Source organism: Scyliorhinus torazame, chromosome 15 (genome assembly GCF_047496885.1).
Source record: "Scyliorhinus torazame isolate Kashiwa2021f chromosome 15, sScyTor2.1, whole genome shotgun sequence".
NCBI classification, from domain to species: domain Eukaryota; kingdom Metazoa; phylum Chordata; class Chondrichthyes; order Carcharhiniformes; family Scyliorhinidae; genus Scyliorhinus; species Scyliorhinus torazame.
The window spans coordinates 54169436-54190830 of record NC_092721.1 but is presented as its reverse complement, the minus strand read 5'-3'; the positions used below and the strand labels follow the sequence as shown (position 1 = coordinate 54190830).

Genomic DNA, 21395 nt, shown 5'->3' with positions numbered 1-21395 from the left:
TCCCAAGGCTTTTTACACTTACATAAAAAGCAAGAGGGTAGCCAGGGAAAGGGTTGGCCCACTGAAGGATAGGCAAGGGAATCTATGTGTGGAGCCAGAGGAAATGGGCGAGGTACTAAATGAATACTTTGCATCAGTATTCACCAAAGAGAAGGAATTGGTAGATGTTGAGTCTGGAAAAGGGGGTGTAGATAGCCTGGGTCACATTGTGATCCAAAAAGACGAGGTGTTGGGTGTCTTAAAAAATATTAAGGTAGATAAGTCCCCAGGGCCGGATGGGATCTACCCCAGAATACTGAAGGAGGCTGGAGAGGAAATTGCTGAGGCCTTGACAGAAATCTTTGGATCCTCGCTGTCTTCAGGGGATGTCCCGGAGGACTGGAGAATAGCCAATGTTGTTCCTCTGTTTAAGAAGGGTGGCAGGGATAATCCCGGGAACTACAGGCCGGTGAGCCTTACTTCAGTGGTAGGGAAATTACTGGAGAGAATTCTTCGAGACAGGATCTACTCCCATTTGGAAGCAAATGGACGTATTAGTGAGAGGCAGCACGGTTTTGTGAAGGGGAGGTCGTGTCTCACTAACTTGATAGAGTTTTTCGAGGAGGTCACTAAGATGATTGATGCAGGTAGGGCAGTAGATGTTGTCTATATGGACTTCAGTAAGGCCTTTGACAAGGTCCCTCATGGTAGACTAGTACAAAAGGTGGAGTCACACGGGATCAGGGGTGAACTGGCAAGGTGGATACAGAACTGGCTAGGCCATAGAAGGCAGAGGGTAGCAATGGAGGGATGCTTTTCTAATTGGAGGGCTGTGACCAGTGGTGTTCCACAGGGATCAGTGCTGGGACCTTTGCTCTTTGTAGTATATATAAATGATTTGGAGGAAAATGTAACTGGTCTGATTAGTAAGTTTGCAGACGACACAAAGGTTGGTGGAATTGCGGATAGCGATGAGGACTGTCTGAGGATACAGCAGGATTTAGATTGTCTGGAGACTTGGGCGGAGAGATGGCAGATGGAGTTTAACCTGGACAAATGTGAGGTAATGCATTTTGGAAGGGCTAATGCAGGTAGGGAATATACGGTGAATGGTAGAACCCTCAAGAGTATTGAAAGTCAAAGAGATCTAGGAGTACAGGTCCACAGATCACTGAAAGGGGCTACACAGGTGGAGAAGGTAGTCAAGAAGGCATACGGCATGCTTGCCTTCATTGGCCGGGGCATTGAGTATAAGAATTGGCAAGTCATGTTGCAGCTGTATAGAACCTTAGTTAGGCCACACTTGGAGTATAGTGTTCAATTCTGGTCGCCACACTACCAGAAGGATGTGGAGGCTTTAGAGAGGGTGCAGAAGAGATTTACCAGAATGTTGCCTGGTATGGAGGGCATAAGCTATGAGGAGCGATTGAATAAACTCGGTTTGTTCTCACTGGAACGAAGGAGGTTGAGGGGCGACCTGATAGAGGTATACAAAATTATGAGGGGCATAGACAGAGTGGATAGTCAGAGGCTTTTCCCCAGGGTAGAGGGGTCAATTACTAGGGGGCATAGGTTTAAGGTGAGAGGGGCAAAGTTTAGAGTAGATGTACGAGGCAAGTTTTTTACGCAGAGGGTAGTGGGTGCCTGGAACTCACTACCGGAGGAGGTAGTGGAGGCAGGGACGATAGGGACATTTAAGGGGCATCTTGACAAATATATGAATAGGATGGGAATAGAAGGATACGGACCCAGGAAGTGTAGAAGATTGTAGTTTAGTCGGGCAGTATGGTCGGCGCGGGCTTGGAGGGCCGAAGGGCCTGTTCCTGTGCTGTACATTTCTTTGTTCTTTGTTCTTTGACTGGAGAATAGCCCATGTTGTTCCTCTGTTTAAGAAGGGTAGCAAGGATAATCCAGGGAACTACAGGCCGGTGAGCCTTACTTCAGTGGTAGGGAAATTACTGGAGAGAATTCTTCGAGACAGGATCTACTCCCATTTGGAAGAAAATGGACGTATTAGTGAGAGGCAGCATGGTTTTGTGAAGGGGAGGTCGTGTCTCACTAACTTGATAGAGTTTTTCGAGGAGGTCACTAAGATGATTGATGCAGGTAGGGCAGTGGATGTTGTCTATATGGACTTCAGTAAGGCCTTTGACAAGGTCACTCATGGTAGACTAGTACAAAAGGTGAAGTCACACGGGATCAGGGGTGAGCTGGCAAGGTGGATACAGGACTGGCTAGGTCATAGAAGGCAGAGAGTAGCAATGGACGGATGCTTTTCTAATTGGAGGGCTGTGACCAGTGGTGTTCCACAGGGATCAGTGCTGGGACCTTTGCTCTTTGTAGTATATATAAATGATGGAGGAAAATGTAACTGGTCTGATTAGTAAGTTGGCAGACGACAAAGGTTGGTGGAATTGGGGATAGCGATGAGGACTGTCAGAGGATACAGCAGGATTTAGATTGTTTGGAGACTTGGGCGGAGAGATGGCAGATGGAGTTTAATCCGGACAAATGTGAGGTAATGCATTTTGGAAGGTCTAATGCAGGTAGGGAATATACAGTGAATGGTAGAACCCTCAAGAGTATTGAAAGTCAAAGAGATCTAGGAGTACAGGTCCACAGGTCATTGAAAGGGGCAACACAGGTGGAGAAGGTAGTCAAGAAGGCATACGGCATGCTTGCCTTCATTGGCCAGGGCATTGAGTATAAGAATTGGCAAGTCATGTTGCAGCTGTATTGAACCTTAGTTAGGCCACACTTGAGTATAGTGTTCAATTCTGGTCGCCACACTACCAGAAGGATGTGGAGGCTTTAGAGAGGGTGCAGAAGAGATTTACCAGAATGTTGCCTGGTATGGAGGGCATTAGCTATGAGGAGCGGTTGAATAAACTCGGTTTGTTCTCACTGTAACGAAGGAGGTTGAGGGGAGACCTGATAGAGGTCTACAAAATTATGAGGGGCATAGACAGAGTGGATAGTCAGAGGCTTTTCCCCAGGGCAGAAGGGTCAATTACTAGGGGGCATAGGTTTAAGGTGAGAGGGGCAAGGTTGAGTAGGTGTACGAGGCAAGTTTTTTTTTTATACACAGAGTATAGTGGGTGCCTGGAACTCGCTACCGGAGGAGGTGGTGGAAGCAGGGACAATAGTGACATTTAAGGGGCATCTTGACAAATACATGAAAAGGATGGGAATAGAGGGATACGGATCCAGGAAGTGTAGAAGATTGTAGTTTAGTCGGGCAGCATGGTCGGCACGGGCTTGGAGGGCCGAAGGGCCTGTTCCTGTGCTGTACATTTTTGTTCTTTGTTTTCATCATTGGCATACCCCCCCCATCACAACCAGGTGCCATGGGCCAAATGGCCGGACCTGGTTGCCAGCACGTGCCCCCTCTGTGCCCTGAGACCTGTCGGCTGTCCCCCCCCCCCCTGCCAGGGCCACCGTTTGGTGGCACTGCCCTCACTGGGGGCTGTCATGTGCCGCCCTGGATCTACCCGCTGGTGGGTGCCGCCAGCTGGGGGTCATGGGGGTTCTGGCACACGAGGACGGCAGATATGTTGAGCCGCGACAGCGAACGGGTTGGGTTGGCATCCGCCCACTGCCGTCATGGCGTCTGGGCCATTGGATCCGCACTGCCATGGCGGGTCCTGGCCGCCCGCAGTATTAGTCTCCCCCACCGCTCCTTCGCCAAACAGCAGCGTATGTGTGGAAACAACCTACCCCCACCCCACCCCACCCCACCCCCGTGGTCCCCACCCCCAACGCGTCAACCACCTCCTCCCGCAGCGTCAGCCAGCACGATTGGTTGACGCTTTTTTACAATGTATTAGAACGGCGGCGGCATGACATCTGGTCACGCCGGCGGGACTTCGGGACGGAGGATTGCTGGCCCACCAGAGAATTGCCGCTACGACCGCTTGCCGCCATTCTCCGTGGCGGGGCGCCATGCGCGCGCCTATTTTTTTCTGCATCACAGAATCGAGTCCCGGCATCGGAGTGCCGTGGCGGGATTTGTGCGGCACCCCAGGGATTCTCCGACCCAGAGATATGGGCGGAGAGAATCCCGCCCATGGTCTCTGTTGAATAACACCTGGAAAGTGGGCCCTTCTGCTCCCCATAACCAAAATATATTAACGTTTGTGGGTCAGGTGAACTCCAGAATATATTTTGGTGTTCTCTAAAACCTGGCCCATAATACTCCAGACACCAATTACCACTGGGGTCCTTAATGGGCCCTACTCTTACCCCATCTTTTGGGGCCTACACTTTCCGTATCTTTTACCCTCACCGTATTTGTGAAACTACTTGGAAACTTCCTTTATTTTACGTGCCAGTATCTTTCATGTCCCCTTTTGGCTCTCCAAAGTTCCTTATCGAGTTCCCTCTTATACATTCTATACTGTTTTAAGCCCTTGATATCTGCTGCAAGCCTCACATTTTCCTTTTATGCAATGCTGTATAATCCCTTGATATCCAGGGTTCTCTCATTTGTTGGTCCCACCCTTTTATTTATTGGAACACAGCACCAGGGACCCTGGTTCGATTCCTGGCTTGGGTCACTTGTCTGTGCAGAGTCTGCACCTTCTCCCCTCTGCATGGATTTCCTCCGGGTGCTCCGGTTTCCTCCCATGGTCCAAACAGGTGTAGGTTAGGTGGATTGGCCATGTCCAAAAGGTTGTGTGGAGTTACAGGAATAGGGTGGAGACATGGGCTTAAGTAGGGTGCCCTTTCCAAGGGCTGGTGCAGGCTTGATGGGCCAAATGGCCTCCTTCTGTATATAAATTCTATGAATGCACCCCACTGTTCTGTCACAGATTTACCCAAAAGTGCCTGCTCCCAGTCCACAGTTCTCCAGTTTTAAACATGGATTTCAGGCCCATTCCTGGCTTTTCTGTAAGAAGCACGTATCTAATGGATTCATGAAATGAAAAAATGAAAGAAAATGAAATGAAAATCGCTTATTGTCACAAGTAGGCTTCAAATGAAGTTACATGATCTCGGTCTGCAAAATGCTCCGCCACTGATACCACTTGCCTGGTTTCATTACCTAAAATTAAGCCCAGGGTTCTATGTGCTGGCTTAAAACGTTCTCCTAGGAGCATTTTAAGAATTCTGCTCAATCTAAACCTTTCACACTATGGTTACCCCAGTTAACATTGAGAAAGTTGAAATCCCCCATTTTCACTACCCGATTACTTTTACACTTCTGAAATCTGTTGCTCTTCTATTTCTCTCGGACTGTTAGCGGATTGATAGAACACTCCCAGCAATGTGATTACTCCTTTCAGGTTTGAAAAAGAAAGAGTCTTCAAAACGTTAAAGGGGAATTAAACTAAATATGAAAAAAAGCACTTCAAGGTTTGAAGTGCCCATCCCCCCCCCACTCTTAGGGAGCAATACTGATTTGTGCATAGGTGGCCTCCCCCTGATGGGGGTGGGACTACAAGGCTGCAACTTGAATCTTGCTAATGAGATTAAAATAAATGTAATGGAGATCATCAGGTTCATGCCCTTTCTGAGCAACATCCTGATCACACCACTGGAGTGGGCAGTGAGAATGGGAACGGATATGTCAGGGCACTCCCGCAATTCTCCTGACAGAGTGGGTTTTGTGCTGGGTGCACAGTGGCCAGAGAATTGACCACAGACATCAGCCATCAATATACTGAAGGGCAGAGGAGGCTCGAAGAGTCTGATGGCCTACTCCTGCTCCTATTTTATCTGCTTTTACGACAGCAGCAAAGTGAAAAATATACCAGCAAAGTGAAAAATATACTAAAAAGTCTCAGTGCCAGAAATCACCGTGATCCCACTGTAAATCAGAGGGCTCCAGTATTGCCCCATCCTCGCAGACATTAAACTCATAATTTTCAGTCCTCAGTTGGAAGAGATATTGGGCGCGATCGAATGGCCTCGCTGCATCCAAAAATCAGCTCGCTGCAGCGCAACGTGACCGATGGAAAACCTCGCTCCGGTGATTTACCCGGCTCACCACATTGCCATTGTAGGCGGGAGGACTTTTTAGCAAATCTTCATAATTAAAGCGAGACATCGAGTCTCGTTTTATAATGTGCAGATTCCAGAGTTACCCAAGACATGGGATCAATCTCCCTTGCCTTGGAGACCTCAGACAAGTGCCATTCAGTACAGGTCTCCATAAACGGAGACCATGTAGAACACTCGTGGGGATCTCCCAGGGGACCGGAAGCGCCAGGTGCATGACCTTTGGGCAGGGTGACACCCTTGCATTTTCAACTTGGCACCCTGGTATTGCCACATGGGTGCCAGTCTAGCACTGCGAAAGTGCCCTGCCAGCTGGCATTTTTGCACGTGTGTGATCGGTCTACCCACTTGGGGCAGGGCAGAGATTGATCTCTCGCTACATTGAGGAGATCTGGTGAGTGGAGTTCCTCAGCATATAAAATGGGTTTGTCACGTATTCCCCGTTGAGGCCCCCTATGAAACGCAAGTCGTGTTTTATAGCCTTATGCTTCTCGGCACTGCAAGCGTTAGAAAAACACGCGACTAAACACGCTCACCATGGGACTTTCCTATTTAGCTAAATCACACCCATTATTTTTCACTGCTTTAAATTGCAGACTTGTTGACTACCTGTGACTTTATACAAGAGAGTCAAGAATGGGCATATGAAAAAGGACAGGCGGAAAAAAAGCTGGTCTGCAGAATCTGCCCCACTCCCGTTGCAACTGGGCAGCATGACCAATGCTCCCTAATTTCCTTAGAGGAGAAACTAACTAAACATTCAGTTCAACCAGAGTAAAAATAATCAGACCAGCACAAGAAAGGTTCTGGCAGGGGTGGGGACAAGAAATAAAAGAGCCATCTAGCCAACCACCACAGAAATGGCCCAAAAATGACTTCCATGTCATTCAGATGCCACAGGTAAATATTCCCAATGTTAACATGGATCTTACCAGTCAGCCAAAAGCACTTTTTTTTATTTTTTTAAATGCATATTGAAATAGGATGGCAATTAATTATTCAGCAATTAGCTAGGCAGAGGAGAAAAAGAGGTCGCTCCATACCTGGATCAGTGAGTACTTCTTTAGCAGCTGCTATGTCTATGAATTTTTTTTCTGCTTGCTTCTTTTCATTTTCTTCCTGAAAGTTATCAGGATGCCACTGCATTGCTAGTTTTCTGTATGCTTTTATAATCTCCCTTTTTTTGGCACTTCTGAAAATGTCAAAAGAAACCCACTTCATGTCTCCATCAACCTTTTGAGATTCTAACAGATTAAACTGCTACAAGGTCAATACACATATTAAATAAGTTTCTTATCTTGGAAAGCATCAGAGGCTAAATTGGGGAGCAATAGAGCCTAATTTAAAAGTAAAAACTAGAATAATTAAATTTCAGAATGCGCTTTGCTTCCAATTGCAAAAAATAAACATTTAGAACCACAGAAAAATTACAACACAGGAGGCCTGTCTTGCTCATGCCAGCCAGAGGACAGACCAGATGCCCTTTCTAATGCCATCTTCCTGCGTCTAGTCCATAGCCCTGTACAGCAATTAAGGTGCAGATTCAGGTACTTTAGCTTAGGGTCTCTGCCTCCACCAACTCGGGCAGTGAATTCCTGACTCCCACTACCCTCTGCGTAAAAACATTCTTCCATGTCCCCTCTACATCTTCTGCCACTTATCTTGAATCCTGTCCCCCAGTTCTAGAATTCTCGACCAAGGGAAATAATTTTATCCTGTCCACTCCATCACTTCCCTCATTGTACACCTCAATATGTCACCCCTCAGCATTCTTTGTTCCAAGAAAAATAACCCCAATCTGTCCAATCTCTCCACATAGCTACACTTTTCTAGCCTTGGCAACATTCTTGTCAACCTCCTCTGCACTCTCTCCAGAGCAATTATGTACTTCCTGTAATGTGGTGACCAGAACTCCAGTTGCGGTCTGCTTTTTTACAATTCCAACATTATACCCTTACTTTTATATTCTACACCTCTGCCAATGAAGGAGAGCACTACATATGCTTCCTTTACAACCTTGTCTACTTGGAACTGTTGCCTTTTAAGGGCCTGTGTACTTGTACGCCAAGATCTCTCACTTCATCTACCCTTCTTAGTATATTCCCATTTATTCTGTACTCCCTAAATGTTTGACCTCCCTAAATGCATGATCTCAAACTTCTGTGTTAAAATCCATCTGCCACTTTATCGCCCATTCCACCAACCTATCTATCATTTGAGATTATAGTTATTCTCTACACTGTCCACCACTCGGCCAATCTTTGAGTCATCTGCAAATTTCCCAATCGTGCCCCCCACATTCATGTCCAAATCGTTAATATCTGACACAAACAGTAAGGATCCCAACACCAAGCCCAGTGGAACACCACTTGAAACAACTTTCCATTTGCAAGGGCAGCCTGTTACTAAGCCAACTTTTTATCCAATTTGCCACAATGCCCTGTATCCCATGGGCTTCTCCTTTTTTGACCATTCTGCCATGTGGGACCTTGTCATACACCTTGCTATAATCCATGTACACAGCATCCACTGCACTACCTTCATCAATCCTCTTGCCACTTCCTCAAAGAATTCAATCAAATTTGTGAAGCAAGACCTTCCTTTAATAAAACCATGCTGACGTGACAGTTAATCTCATCTCAGGATTGATTCTACTAATTTGCGCACCACTGACGCAAAACTATCTGGCCTATATTTGCATTTCTATAGTCCTCTGGTACCTCCCCTGTATCTAGGGAGGATTGGAAACTCATCCTCAGAGCATCCGCAGTCTCCTCCCAGACCTCCTTTAGCAGCCTCAAAAAGTCAATCTGGCCCTGGTGACTTATCAACTTTCCAAGGATTCCAACCCTTCGAGTACTTCCTCTCTACGATTATGCCATCCAAATAGCTCATGTTCCTCCTAGACTACTATATCTGCATCACTCATTTCCTTTGTAAACACGGAGACAAAATGATAATTTAAAAACCTTCCCACATCTACACACAAGTTCCCTTCTTCATCTCGGATAGGTCCTACTTTTTCCAACTAACCTTTTGGCATTAATATATTCGTAAAACATAGTTGGATTTTCTTTAACTTTACTTGCTATCTTTTTTTCATGGCCTTTTTAATTTCCTTCGTCCCCGACTTCCTATATTAGTCTAGGCTAGCTGTAGTGCTTAGTTCTTGGTGTCTATCGTATGCTTTATTTCTTCATTTGATCTTCCCCAGTGTTCCTCTAGACAACCACTCTCATGAAGGGAACATGTCTACTTTGTACATTTAGGATTTCACTTTTTAGTGCATCCCACTGTTTATCCTCTAGCAGTGCTAGCCAGTCCACCTCAACCAAGCAAGTCCCTTTTCATTTCTGTAAAATTTGCATTCCCCATCCAATGTTTACACCTGCTCCATCTCTGCCCTTTCCATGGTAATACTGAATCTAACTGAATTGTGATCACCTTCCTCGATATGGTCAGCAACTGTCACTTCACCCACTTGTCGTTTTTCGTTCCCGAGACTAGGTCTAGAATTGCATCTCTTCACGTTGGGGTTGTCACCAATTGGTTGAAAATATTTTCTAGAGATACTGCATGAATTGTTCTCCCTCTGTTCTCCTTACATTGTTTGAATCCCAGTTGATATTGGGATAATTAAAGTCTCCTACTATTATTACAGGCAGACATTTGCCGACATATTTGATCTTCTATCTCCCTTTCGTTATTTGGGAGTGTGAAGTATATACCCAGAAGTGTGGCTGCCCCTTTTTTATTTACAAGCTCAACTCAAAGCCTCATTTGTTGACCTTCTCACAACTGGAATTGATTCTTTAACCGTTAGGGCTACTCCCCCTCCTTTTTTATCTCCCACTCGATCATGGGCTTGGTGTTGGGATCCTTACTGTTTGTGTCAGATATAAATGATTTGGACATGAATGTGGGGGGCACGATTGGGAAATTTGCAGACGACTCAAAGATTGGCCGAGTGGTGGACAGTGTAGAGAATAACTATAATCTCAAATGATAGATAGGTTGGTGGAATGGGCGATAAAGTGGCAGATGGATTTTGACACAGAAGGCAGGGAGGAAGTGGTCGAGCAAGGGAACCGTGGTTTACGAAGGCAGTCGAAACACTTGTCAAGAGGAAGAAGGAGGCTTATGTAAAGATGAGACATGAAGGTTCAGTTAGGGCACTCGAGAGTTACAAGTTAGCTAGGAACGACCTAAAAAGAGAGAGCTAAGAAAAGCCAGGGGGGAAACATGAGAAGTCTTTGGCAGGTAGGATCAAGGATAATCCTAAAGCTTTCTATAGATATGTCAGGTATAAAAGAATGACTAGGGTAAGAGTAGGGCCAGTCGTGGGAAGTTGAGCTTGGAGTCTGAGGAGATAGGAGAGGTGCTAAATAAATATTTTGCGTCAGTATTCACACAGGAAAAAGACAATGTTCTCGAGGAGAATACGGAGGTTCAGGTCCTAGACTAGAAGGGCTTGAGGTTGATAACAATTCTGGAAAGTCCCCTGGGCCAGATGGGATTTATCCTAGGATTCTCTGGGAAGCTAGGGAGGAGATTGCTGAGCCTTTGGCTTTGATCTTCAAGTCGTCTTTGTCTACTGGAATAGTGCCAGAAGACTGGAGGATAGCAAATGTTGTCCCCTTGTTCAAGAAGGGGAGTAGAGACAACCCCGGTAACTCCAGACCAGTGAGCCTTACTTCTGTTGTGGGCAAAATCTTGGAAAGGTTCTCCCAGTGAGCCAGAGAAGACAGAGCCAGGAGCGAGACACAGTTAAGAGCGAGTTTGGGAATTTGAATCTAGGTGGGAGTTGAATTAAATCAGTAAGGCAGCTCCTTTTAAATTTCAGGAGTTGAATTTAATTTAAATTGAGCTAGTATTGTGCAGTGTGGGTTAACAAGGGCTGCCCCACCCACTCACATAACTGGTTGGCAGTTAAGTGTCAGTCACTTAAATCTACCTTGATCTAAAAACAGGTGGGGGAAGGGAGTCAATTCAGGACAGTTTAAAAAGAGCAATTTGTAAACTCACTCCCAGCGAGTTCTCCCAGTGAGCCAGAGAAGACACAGCCAGAGCGAGACACAGCTAAGAGTGAGTTTGGGAATTTGAATCTAGGTGAGAATTCGAAGCTGGGTGGGGAGGAAGTGCTTTTTATTCCTGGTAAGTAGTGTTTCTGTTTTTGTTTCTTTTCATTGGTAAATGTATTTATTTTTTCTTTGTTGTTTTTTTTGTTGAAATAGTAGTTGTTGAAGTTAACCGAAGGTTTAAGACATGGTAGGAGATCTCAGACCAGTGTCATGCTCCTCGTGTGCGATGTGGGAGCTCAGGGACACGTCCACTGTCCCTGGCTCCTTCACGTGCAAGAAGTGTGTCCAGTTGCAGCTCCTGTTAGACCGCTTGACGGCTCTGGAGCTGTGGATGGACTCACTTCGGAGCATCCGCGATGCTGAGGACGTCCTGGATAGCACATTTAGAGAGTTGGTCACACCGCAGGTGAAAGGTACTGAGGGAGATAGAAAATGGGTGACCAAAAGAGAGAGCAAGAGTAGGAAGGCAGTGCATGTGTCCTCTGTGGTCATCTCCCTGCAAAACAGATATACCGCTTTGGATACTGTTGAGGGAGATGGCTGACCAGGGGAAGGGGGGTGGGGGGGGAGGGGGGGAGGGGGAAGGAGTGAACAGCCAGCTGTCGTGGTGCATATAGGCACCAACGATATAGGTAACAAACGGGATGAAGTCCTACAAGCTGAATTTAGGGAGCAAGAAGGTAGTAATCTCAGGATTGCTACCAGTGCCACGAGCTAGTCAGAGTAGGAATGTCAGGATAGAGAGAGGATGAATGCGTGGCTCGAGTGATGGTGCAAGAGTGAGGGATTCAAATTCCTGGGACATTGGAACCGGTTCTGGGGGAGGTGGGACCAGTACAAACCAGACGGTCTGAACCTGGGCAGGACTGGAACCGATGTCCTAAGGAGGGTGTTTGCTGGAGCTGTTGGGGAGAGTTTAAACTAATGTGGCAGGGGGATGGGAACCGATGCAGGAAGTTGGAAGGTAGTAAAACAGGTTCAGAAACAAAAAGGCAATAAGGGGGAAAGTGTAAGGCAGAGAAGCCATAGTCAAAAATCAAAAAGGGCGACAGTACAAGGTACAGTGACTGAGGGGAGCTCAGTGAATAGGACCAGGAATACCAAAAGAAATAAAACGGGAAGTGAAAACATTAATGGTAAGCGATGCGGCAGGTTGTTACATGAAGATATGGGTTCAACGACAAGGAAAATTAGGAGAAAGGTTAAGAGGAAATATAACTTAGGCGAGGTTACTGATCCAGGTGTTAAGATTCAGAACAGAAATAAAACAGCCAACAAAAGTGTACTTTACCTGAATCCTCGTAGTATTCGAAATAAGGTAAAGGAGTTGATGGCGCAAATCATCGTGAATGACTATGATTTAGTGGCCATTACTGAAACATGGTTAAAGGATGGTCAGGACTGGGAGTTAAATATCCGAGGGTATCAAACTTTTCGGAAGGACAGAGTGGATGGTAAGGGAGGTGGTGTAGCTCTGTTATTTAAGGATGACATCCGGGCAATAATAAAGGATGACATCGGTGCTATGGAGGATAAGGTTGAATCCATTTGGGTGGAAATCAGTAATCTATAGGCCACCAAATAGTAACATTATGGTGGGGCAGGCAATAAACAAAGAAATAAGTGATGCATGTAGAAATGGTACAGCAGTTATCATGGGGGATTTTAATCTACATGTCGATTGGTTTAACCAGGTCAGTCAAGGCAGCCTTGAGGAGGAGTTTATAGAATGTATCCAAAATAGTTTCCTAGAACAGTATGTAATGGAACCTACGAGGGAACAAGCGGTCCTAGATCTGGTCCTGTGTAATGAGACAGGATTGATTCAGGATCTCATAGTTAGGGATCCTCTCGGAAGGAGTGATCACAATATGGTGGAATTTAAAATACAGATGGAGGGCGAGAAGGTAAAATCAAGCACTAGTGTTTTGTGCTTAAACAAAGGGGATTACAATGGGATGAGGGAAGAACTAGCTAAGGTAGACTGGGAGCAAAGACTTCATAGTAAAACAGTTGAGGAACAGTGGAGAACCTTCCAAGTGATTTTTCACAGTGCTCAGCAAAGGTTTATACCAACAAAAAGGAAGGACCGTAAAAAGAGGGAAAATCGACCGTGGATATCCAAGGAAATAAGGGAGAGTATCAAATTGAACGAAAAAACATACAAAGTAGCAAAGATCAGTGGGAGACTAGAGGACTGGAAAATCTTTAGGGGGCAACAGAAAGCTACTAAAAAAGCTATAAAGAAGAGTAAGATAGATTATGAGAGGAAACTTGAAATATAACAGATAGTAAAAGTTTCTACAAATACATAAAACAAAAAAAAGAGTGGCTAAGGTAAATATTGGTCCTTTAGAGGATGAGAAGGGAGATTTAATAATGGGAGATGAGGAAATGGCTGAGGAACTGAACAGGTTTTTTGGGTCGGTCTTCACCGTGGAAGACACAAATAACATGCCAGTGACCGATGGAAATGAGGCTATGACAGGTGAGGACCTTGAGAGGATTGTTATCACCAAGGAGGTAGTGATGGGCAAGCTAATGGGGCTAAAGGTAGACAAGTCTCCTGGACCTGATGGAATGCATCCCAGAGTGCTAAAAGAGATGGCTAGGGAAATTGCAAATGCACTGGTGATAATTTACCAAAATTCACTGGACTCTGGGGTGGTCCCAGCGGATTGGAAATCAGCAAACGTGACACCACTGTTTAAAAAAGGAGGTAGGCAGAAAGCGGGTAATTATAGGCCAGTGAGCTTAACTTCGGTAGTAGGGAAGATGCTGGAATCTATCAAGGAAGAAATAGCGAGGCATCTGGATGGAAATTGTCCCATTGGGCAGATGCAGCATGGGTTCATGAAGGGCAGGTCATGCCTAACTAATTTAGTGGAATTTTTTGAGGACATTACCAGTGCGGTAGATAACGGGGAGCCAATGGATGTGGTATATCTGGATTTTCAGAAAGCCTTTGAAAAGGTGCCACACAAAAGGTTGTTGCACAAGATAAAGATGCATGGCATTAAGGGGAAAGTAGTAGCATGGATAGAGGATTGGTTAATTAATAGAAAGCAAAGAGTGGGGATTAATGGGTGTTTCTCTGGTTGGCAATCAATAGCTAGTGGTGTCCCTCAGGGATCAGTGTTGGGCCCACAACTGTTCACAATTTACATAGATGATTTGGAGTTGGGGACCAAGGGCAATGTGTCCAAGTTTGCAGACGCCACTAAGATAAGTGGTAAAGTAAAAGGTGCAGAGGATACTGGAAGTCTGCAGAGGGATTTGGATAGGCTAAGTGAATGGGCTAGAGTCTGGCAGATGGAATACACTGTTGACAAATGTGAGGTTATCCATTTTGGTAGGAATAACAGCAAAAGGGATTATTATTTAAATCATAAAATATCTGTGCAGAGAGACCTGGGTGTGCTAGTGCATGAGTCGCAAAAAGTTGGTTTACAGGTGCAACAGGTGATTAAGATGGCAAATGGAATTTTGTCCTTCATTGCTAGAGGGATGGAGTTTAAGACTAGGGAGGTTCTGCTGCAATTGTATAAGGTGTTAGTGAGGCCACACCTGGAGTATTGTGTTCAGTTTTGGTCTCCTTACTTGAGAAAGGACATACTGGCACTGGAGGGTGTGCAGAGGAGATTCACTAGGTTAATCCCAGAGCTGAAAGGGTTGGATTACGAGGAGAGATTGAGTAGACTGGGACTGTACTCGTTGGAATTTAGAAGGATGAGGGGGCATCCTATAGAAACATATAAAATTATGAAGGGAATAGATAGGATAGATGCAGGCAGGTTGTTTCCACTGGCGGGTGAAAGCAGAACTAGGGGGCATCCCCAGCCTCAAAATAAGGGGAAGTAGATTTAGGACTGAGTTTAGGAGGAACTTCTTCACCCAAAGGGTTGTGAATCTATGGAATTCCTTGCCCAGTGAAGCAGTAGAGGCTCCTTCATTAAATGTTTTTAAGATAAAGATAGATAGTTTTTTGAAGAATAAAGGGATTAAGGGTTATGGTGTTCGGGCCGGAAAGTGGAGCTGAGTTCACAAAAGATCAGCCATGATCTCATTGAATGGTGGAGCAGGCCTGAGGGGCCAGATGGCCTACTCCTGCTCCTAGTTCTTATGTTCTTATAAGAGATAGGGTGTATAATCATCTGGAAAGGAATAATTTGATTAGGGATAGTCAACACGGTTTCGTGAAGGGTAGGTTGTGCCTCACAAACCTTATTGAGTTCTTTGAGAAGGTGACCAAACAGGTGGATGAGGGTAAAGCAGTTGATGTGGTGTATATGGATTTCAGTAAAGCTTTTGATAAAGTTCCCCACGGTAGGCTACTGCAGAAAATATGGAGGCATGGGATTCAGGGAGATTTAGCAGTTTGGATCAGAAATTGGCTAGCTGGAAGAAGACAAAGGGTGGTGGTTGATGGGAAGTGTTCAGACTGGAGTCCAGTTACTAGTGGTGTACCACAAGGATCTGTTTTGGGGCCACTGCTGTTTGTCATTTTTATAAATGACCTGGAGGAGGGCGTAGAATGATGGGTGAGTAAATTTTCAGATGACACTAAAGTCAGTGGAGTTGTGGACAGCGCGGAAGGATGTTACAAGTCACAGAGGGAGGACTTACGGTTGCGGCGATGCGGAACTAAGCCACACATTTCAGCTGCTCCCGCTAGAACTGACTTTTGGGCTCAAGAGGAGCCCTAACCGAAATGTTTCGACCGATTCCCGTGAGGGAAGGTGAGAGCAAGGTCCCCCTTCCGTCGTGTGGGGAGGGGACCAGAAGTGGAGCGGGGGAAAAAGTGGCTTTGGAGCAGTGGCAGAAACGAGGGGGAAAAAACAAGATGGCGGAGGGCGGAGATCGAGCAGCGTGGGGGCCGGATCAGCAGGAGTTTCTCAGGCACTGCATGGAGGAGCTCAAAAAGGAGGTGCTGGCGCCACTGCTGATGGTGATCGAGGGGCTGAAGGAGACCCAGAAAGACCCAGGAGAGAGCGCTCCGGGAGGAGGGACAAAACCAACGAGAATGAGATCTTGGGCCTGGCGGTGAAGATGGAGGCGCTGCACAAGAGGTGGCCCTCAAGATTCGAGGACCTGGAGAACAGGTAGAGGAGGAAGAATCTCCAGATTCTGGGTCTCCCTGAAGGGGTGGAGGGGGCCGATGCTGGGGCGTACGTGAGCACGATGCTCCATTCGCTGATGGGTGCGGAGGCATCTCCAAGCCCCCTGGAGCTAGAAGGGGCTCACCGGGTACTGGCGAGGAGACCCAAGGCCGGCAAGCCGCCAAGGGCGATAGTGGTGAGATTCCATCGTTTCGCGGACAGAGAGAGTGTCCTGAGATGGGCCAAGAAAGAGCGGAGCAGTAGGTGGGAGAATGCGGTGATCAGAGTCTACCAGGACTGAAGCACGGAGGTGGCAAAGAGGAGAGCTGGTTTCAATCGGGCCAAGGCGGTGCTGCATAGAAAGAGGGTGAGATTCGGAATGCTGCAGCCAGCGCGACTGTGGGTCACATTTCAGGATCGACATTTTGAAACTCCAGAAGAGGCTTGGACCTTTATCCAAACGGAAAAATTGGACTCAAACTGAGGGTCTGTGGTTGTGGGGGAGATGTTGATTGTATACAGGGTTGTATATGTGAAAAGAATGTTTCACGAGTGGGACGATGGATGGGGATGGGAGAAGATATTTGATGGGGAGACTGTGGGGAATGTGGGCGTCGGGGAATGAGGGAGGCGAGACCCAGGGATGGGGGAATTGGGATAAGGCGACAGGAGCGGCACCACAGGGGGCTCAGGAAAGCGCGGGCTTTTTCCTGCGTTAGGGAAGGGCAGAGGGGGGGGGTCAACGAGAAGGCGGGGGAAGCCGGGGTCAGCAGACTTACGGAAGTATTATGGGGGAGCAAAAGAGCTAGATCCGGATCTAGCGGGGGGGGGGGGGAAAGAGAGAAAGAAATAGGGTTGCTGCAGCATTGGCAGCGGGGGAACTGAAAACTGAAGAGGTGGTCGGGGCGGAGGTTCCCCATCTGGGGGACTGGAGGGTGCGGGAGGCGCTGGCACAGGACTGGCATAAAATAGGAGATGGCTAGTCAGCAGGGGGGGGGGGGGGCCCAATCCGGCTGATAACATGGAATGTGAGGGGCCTCAATGGGCCGGTTAAGAGGGCCCGAGTGTTCGTGCACTTAATGGGACTGAAGGCAGACGTGGTCATGCTTCAGCGCAGATCAGGTCAGGTTAAGAAAGGGATGGGTAGGACAGGTATTCCATTCGGGGCTGGATGCGAAGAATAGAGGGGTGGCAATACTGGTGGGGAAGCGGGTGTCGTTTGAGGCCAAGAACATAGTAGCGGACAATGGATGGTGATACGTGATGGTGATACGTGATGGTGATACGTGATGGTGATACGTAGCTTGCAGGGGACGTGGGTGGTATTGGTAAATGTATACGCCCCCAACTGGGACGATGCTGTATTCATGAAGCTATGTTGGGGCGCATTTCGGACCTGGAGGTAGGAAGCTTGATAATGGGTGGGGATTTCAACACTGTTGGACCCAGCACTGGATCGCTCCAGATCTAGGACCGGAAAGAGGCCGGATGCGGCCAAGGTGCTTAGGGGGTTTATGGACCAGATTTTTTGGGGGGGGGGGGGTGGATCCGTGGAGATTTGCCAGGCCTCTGGCCAGAGAATTTTCTTTTTTCTCCCATGTACACAAAGCCTACTCCCGGACAGATTTTTTTGTTCTGGGTAGGGCGCTGATCCCGAAAGTGGAGGGAATGGAGTATTCGGCCATAGCCATTTCAGACCAAACCCCGCACTGGGTGGAACTAGAGTTGGGAGAGGAGAGGGACCAACGCCCGTTGTGGCGGCTGGATGTGGGACTGCTGGCAGATGAGGTGGTGTGCGGGAGTGCACTGAAAGATATTTGGAGGCCAACGACAACAGGGAGGTGCAGGTGGGGGTAGTATGGGAGGCACTGAAGGCTGTGATTAGGGGAGAGAATCTCCATCAGGGCTCATGGGGAAAAGAGAGAGGGCAGGGAAAGGGAGAGGTTAGTGGGGGAGATTTTGAGAGTGGACAGGAGGTATGCAGAGGCCCCTGAAGAGGGACTACTCAGGGAGAGGCGAAGTCTCCAGACGGAGTTCGACCTGTTGACCACAGGGAAGGCAGAGGCACAGTGGAGGAAAGCACAGGGGGCGACGTACGAGTATGGGGAGAAGGCGAGCCGGATGCTGGCACACCAGCTCCGTAAGAGAATGGCAGCGAGGGAGATAGGTGGAGTCAAGGATGGAAGGGGAACTACGGTGTGGAGCGCAGTGAAAGTAAATGGGGCATTCAAGGCCTTCTACGAGGAGCTAAACAGATCCCAGCCCCCAGCGGGGGAAGAGGGGATGCGACGATTCTTGGACCAACTGAGGTTCCCGAGGGTGGAGGAGCAGGAGGTGGCTGGGTTGGGGGCGCCAATTGGGTTGGAGGAGCTGATTAGAGGACTGGGAGCATGCAGGCAGGGAAGGCCCCGGGACCGGATGGGTTCCCGGTTGAGTTCTACAAGAGGTACCTGTTAGCCCCGTTGCTGGTGAGGACTTTCAATGAGGCAAGGGATGGGGGGGGACGGGGACCCTGCCCCCGACAATGTCGGAGGCGATGATCTCTTTGATCCTGAAGCGGGATAAGGACCCACTGCAATGTGGGTCGTACAGGCCGATCTCGCTCCTCAACGTGGATGCTAAGTTGCTGGCAAAAGTGCTGGCTACGAGGATCGAGGACTGTGTCCCTGGGGTGATTCACGAGGACCAGACAGGATTTGTAAAGGGCAGGCAGCTAAACACCAATGTGCGGAGGCTCCTAAACGTGATAATGATGCCATCGGTGGAGGGAGAGGTGGAGATAGTGGCAGCTATGGACGCGGAGAAGGTCTTTGACCGAGTAGAGTGGGAGTATCGCTGGGAAGTGTTGCGTAGGTTTGGGTTCGGGAGAGGGTTGATTAGCTGGGTTAAGCTCCCATATAGAGCCCCGGTGGCGAGTGTGGTCACGAATCGGCGGAGGTCGGAATAATTTCGGCTGTATAGAGGGACGAGGCAGGGGTGCCCCCTGTTGTTTGCGTAAGCAATTGAACCTTTGGCCATGGCATTAAGGGAGTCCAGGGAATGGTGGAGGTCATGCAGATTCTAAGGGAGTTTGTGGACTTTTCGGGCTACAAGTTCAATGTAGGGAAAAGTGAGCTCTTAGTGGTGCATCCAGGGGACCAGGGAAGAGGGATAGACAATCCACCGTTGAGGAGGGCGGAAAGGAGCTTTCGGTACTTCGGGATCCAAATAGCTAGGAGCTGGGGGGCCCTGCATAAACTTAATTTAACGCGGCTGGTGTAGCAGATGGAGGAGGACTTCAAACGATGGGACATGTTGCCACTCTTGTTAGCGGGCAAAGTACAGTCGATTAAAATGGTGGTCCTCCCGAGGTTTCTTTGTGTTCCAGTGCCTTCCAATTGTGATCACCAAGGCCTTTTTTTTTTTTTTTTTTAATAAAAAGAGGGTAGGCAGGAGCATTATGGGTTTTGTGTGGGCAAACAAGACCCCCGAGGGTAAGGAGGGGGTTTCTGGAGCGTAGTAGAGATAGGGTGGCTACTACTGGGCAGCCAACGTGGCGATGATCCGTAAGTGGGTGATGGAGGGAGAGGGGGCGGCATGGAAGAGGTTGGAGATGGCGTCCTGCAAAGGAACGAGCCTGGGGGCGCTGGTGACGGCACCGCTGCCGCACTCGCCGACAAGGTACACCTCGAGTCCAGTGGTGGCGGCAACGCTAAAGATCTGGGGCCAATGGAGATGGCATAGGGGTGCGATGGGAGCCTCGGTGTGGTCCCTGATCAGGGGTAACCATCGGTTTGTCCCAGAAAAGGATGGATGGGGGGGGGGGGGGGTTCAGAGCTGGCATTGGGCAGGGATTAGAAGAATGGGGGACCTGTTCATTGATGGGACTTTTGCGAGCCTGGGGGCGCTGGAGGAGAAGTTTGGGCTACCCCCGGGAAACGCGTTCAGGTACATGCAAGTGAGGGCGTTTGTGAGGAGACAGGTGAGGGAATTTCCGTTGCTCCCGGCACAGGGGATTCAAGACAGGGTGATTTCGGGTGTATGGGTCGGACAGGGCAAGGTGTCGGAGATATACCAGGAGATGAAAGAAGAGGGGGAGGCTTTGGTAGAAGAGCTGAAGGGTAAATGGGGAGGAGGAGTTGGGGGAGGAGATTGAAGAGAGTCTGTGGGCTGATGCCCTGAGCAGGGTTAATTCCTCTTCCTCGTGTGCCAGGCTTAGCCTGATACAGTTTAAGGTTATTCACAGAGTGCATATGACAGGGGCGAGGCTGAGTAGGTTCTTTGGGGTGGAGGACAGATGTGAGAGGTGCTCAGGAAACCTGGCGAACCACACCCATATGTTCTGGTTGTGCCCGGCACTGGATAGGTTCTAGAGGGGTGTTGCGAGAACTATATCTAAGGTGGTTAAAGTCCAGGTCAAGCCAAGTTGGGGGCTAGCACTATTTGGAGTGGCGGACGAGCCGGGAGTGCAGGAGGCGAAAGAGGCCGGCATTCTGGCCTTTGCGTCCCTGGTAGCCCGGCGGAGGATCTTGTTAGTGTGGAAAGATGCGAAGCCCCCCAGTGTTGAAGCCTGGATAAATGACATGGCAGGGTTTATCAAGTTGGAGAGAATAAAGTTTGCCTTGAGAGTGTCTGTGCAGGGGTTCTCCAGGCGGTGGCAACCGTTCCTAGACTATCTCGCGGAGCGTTAGATGAAGTTTGGTCAGCAGCAGCAACCCGGGGGGCGGGGGAAAAGAGAGAGAGAGAGAAAGAAGGGGGGTTTCCTAGGGGCACTTGAGCAAGAAAATACATAAAAGTTTGGGAATGTCGAAATGTGCGGGAGGAATCCAATGTACAAAGCTCTGTATTATGTTGATTTGATATGTTTATGTCTTGCTATAATGGAACCTGACTAAAGGAGGGACAAAACTGGCAGCTCGATATCCCTGATTATAGTCTTCAGACATTGAATGTAGAATATTACAGCGCAGTACAGCCCCTTCAGCCCTCGATGTTGCGCCCGGGGGGGGGGGGTTTGTATGGTTGAAAATTGCTGAAAATTTTTAAAAACAAGTTACAGAGGGACATAGATAAGCTGCAGCGCTGGGCTGAGAGGTGGCAAATGGAGTTTAATACAGAAAAGTGTGAGGTGATTAATTTTGGAAGGAATAACAGGAAGACAGAGTACTGGGCTCATGGTCAGTTTCTTGGCAATGTGGATGTGCAGAGAGATCTCAGTGTCCATGTACATAGATCCCTGAAAGTTGCCACTCGGGTT

At 48.1% G+C, this 21395-nt stretch overlaps 1 protein-coding gene across 1 annotated transcript in view; it reads right to left on the bottom strand.

Annotated features, from left to right (window-relative positions):
* dnajc3a (DnaJ (Hsp40) homolog, subfamily C, member 3a) overlaps positions 1-21395 on the bottom strand; it is a 214367-nt gene that overhangs the window by 28162 nt on the left and 164810 nt on the right. The window contains exon 11 of the mRNA XM_072476253.1: positions 7023-7171. Within this exon, the coding sequence (XP_072332354.1) occupies positions 7023-7171 (149 nt within the window). The remainder of the gene's footprint in view (positions 1-7022; positions 7172-21395) is intronic.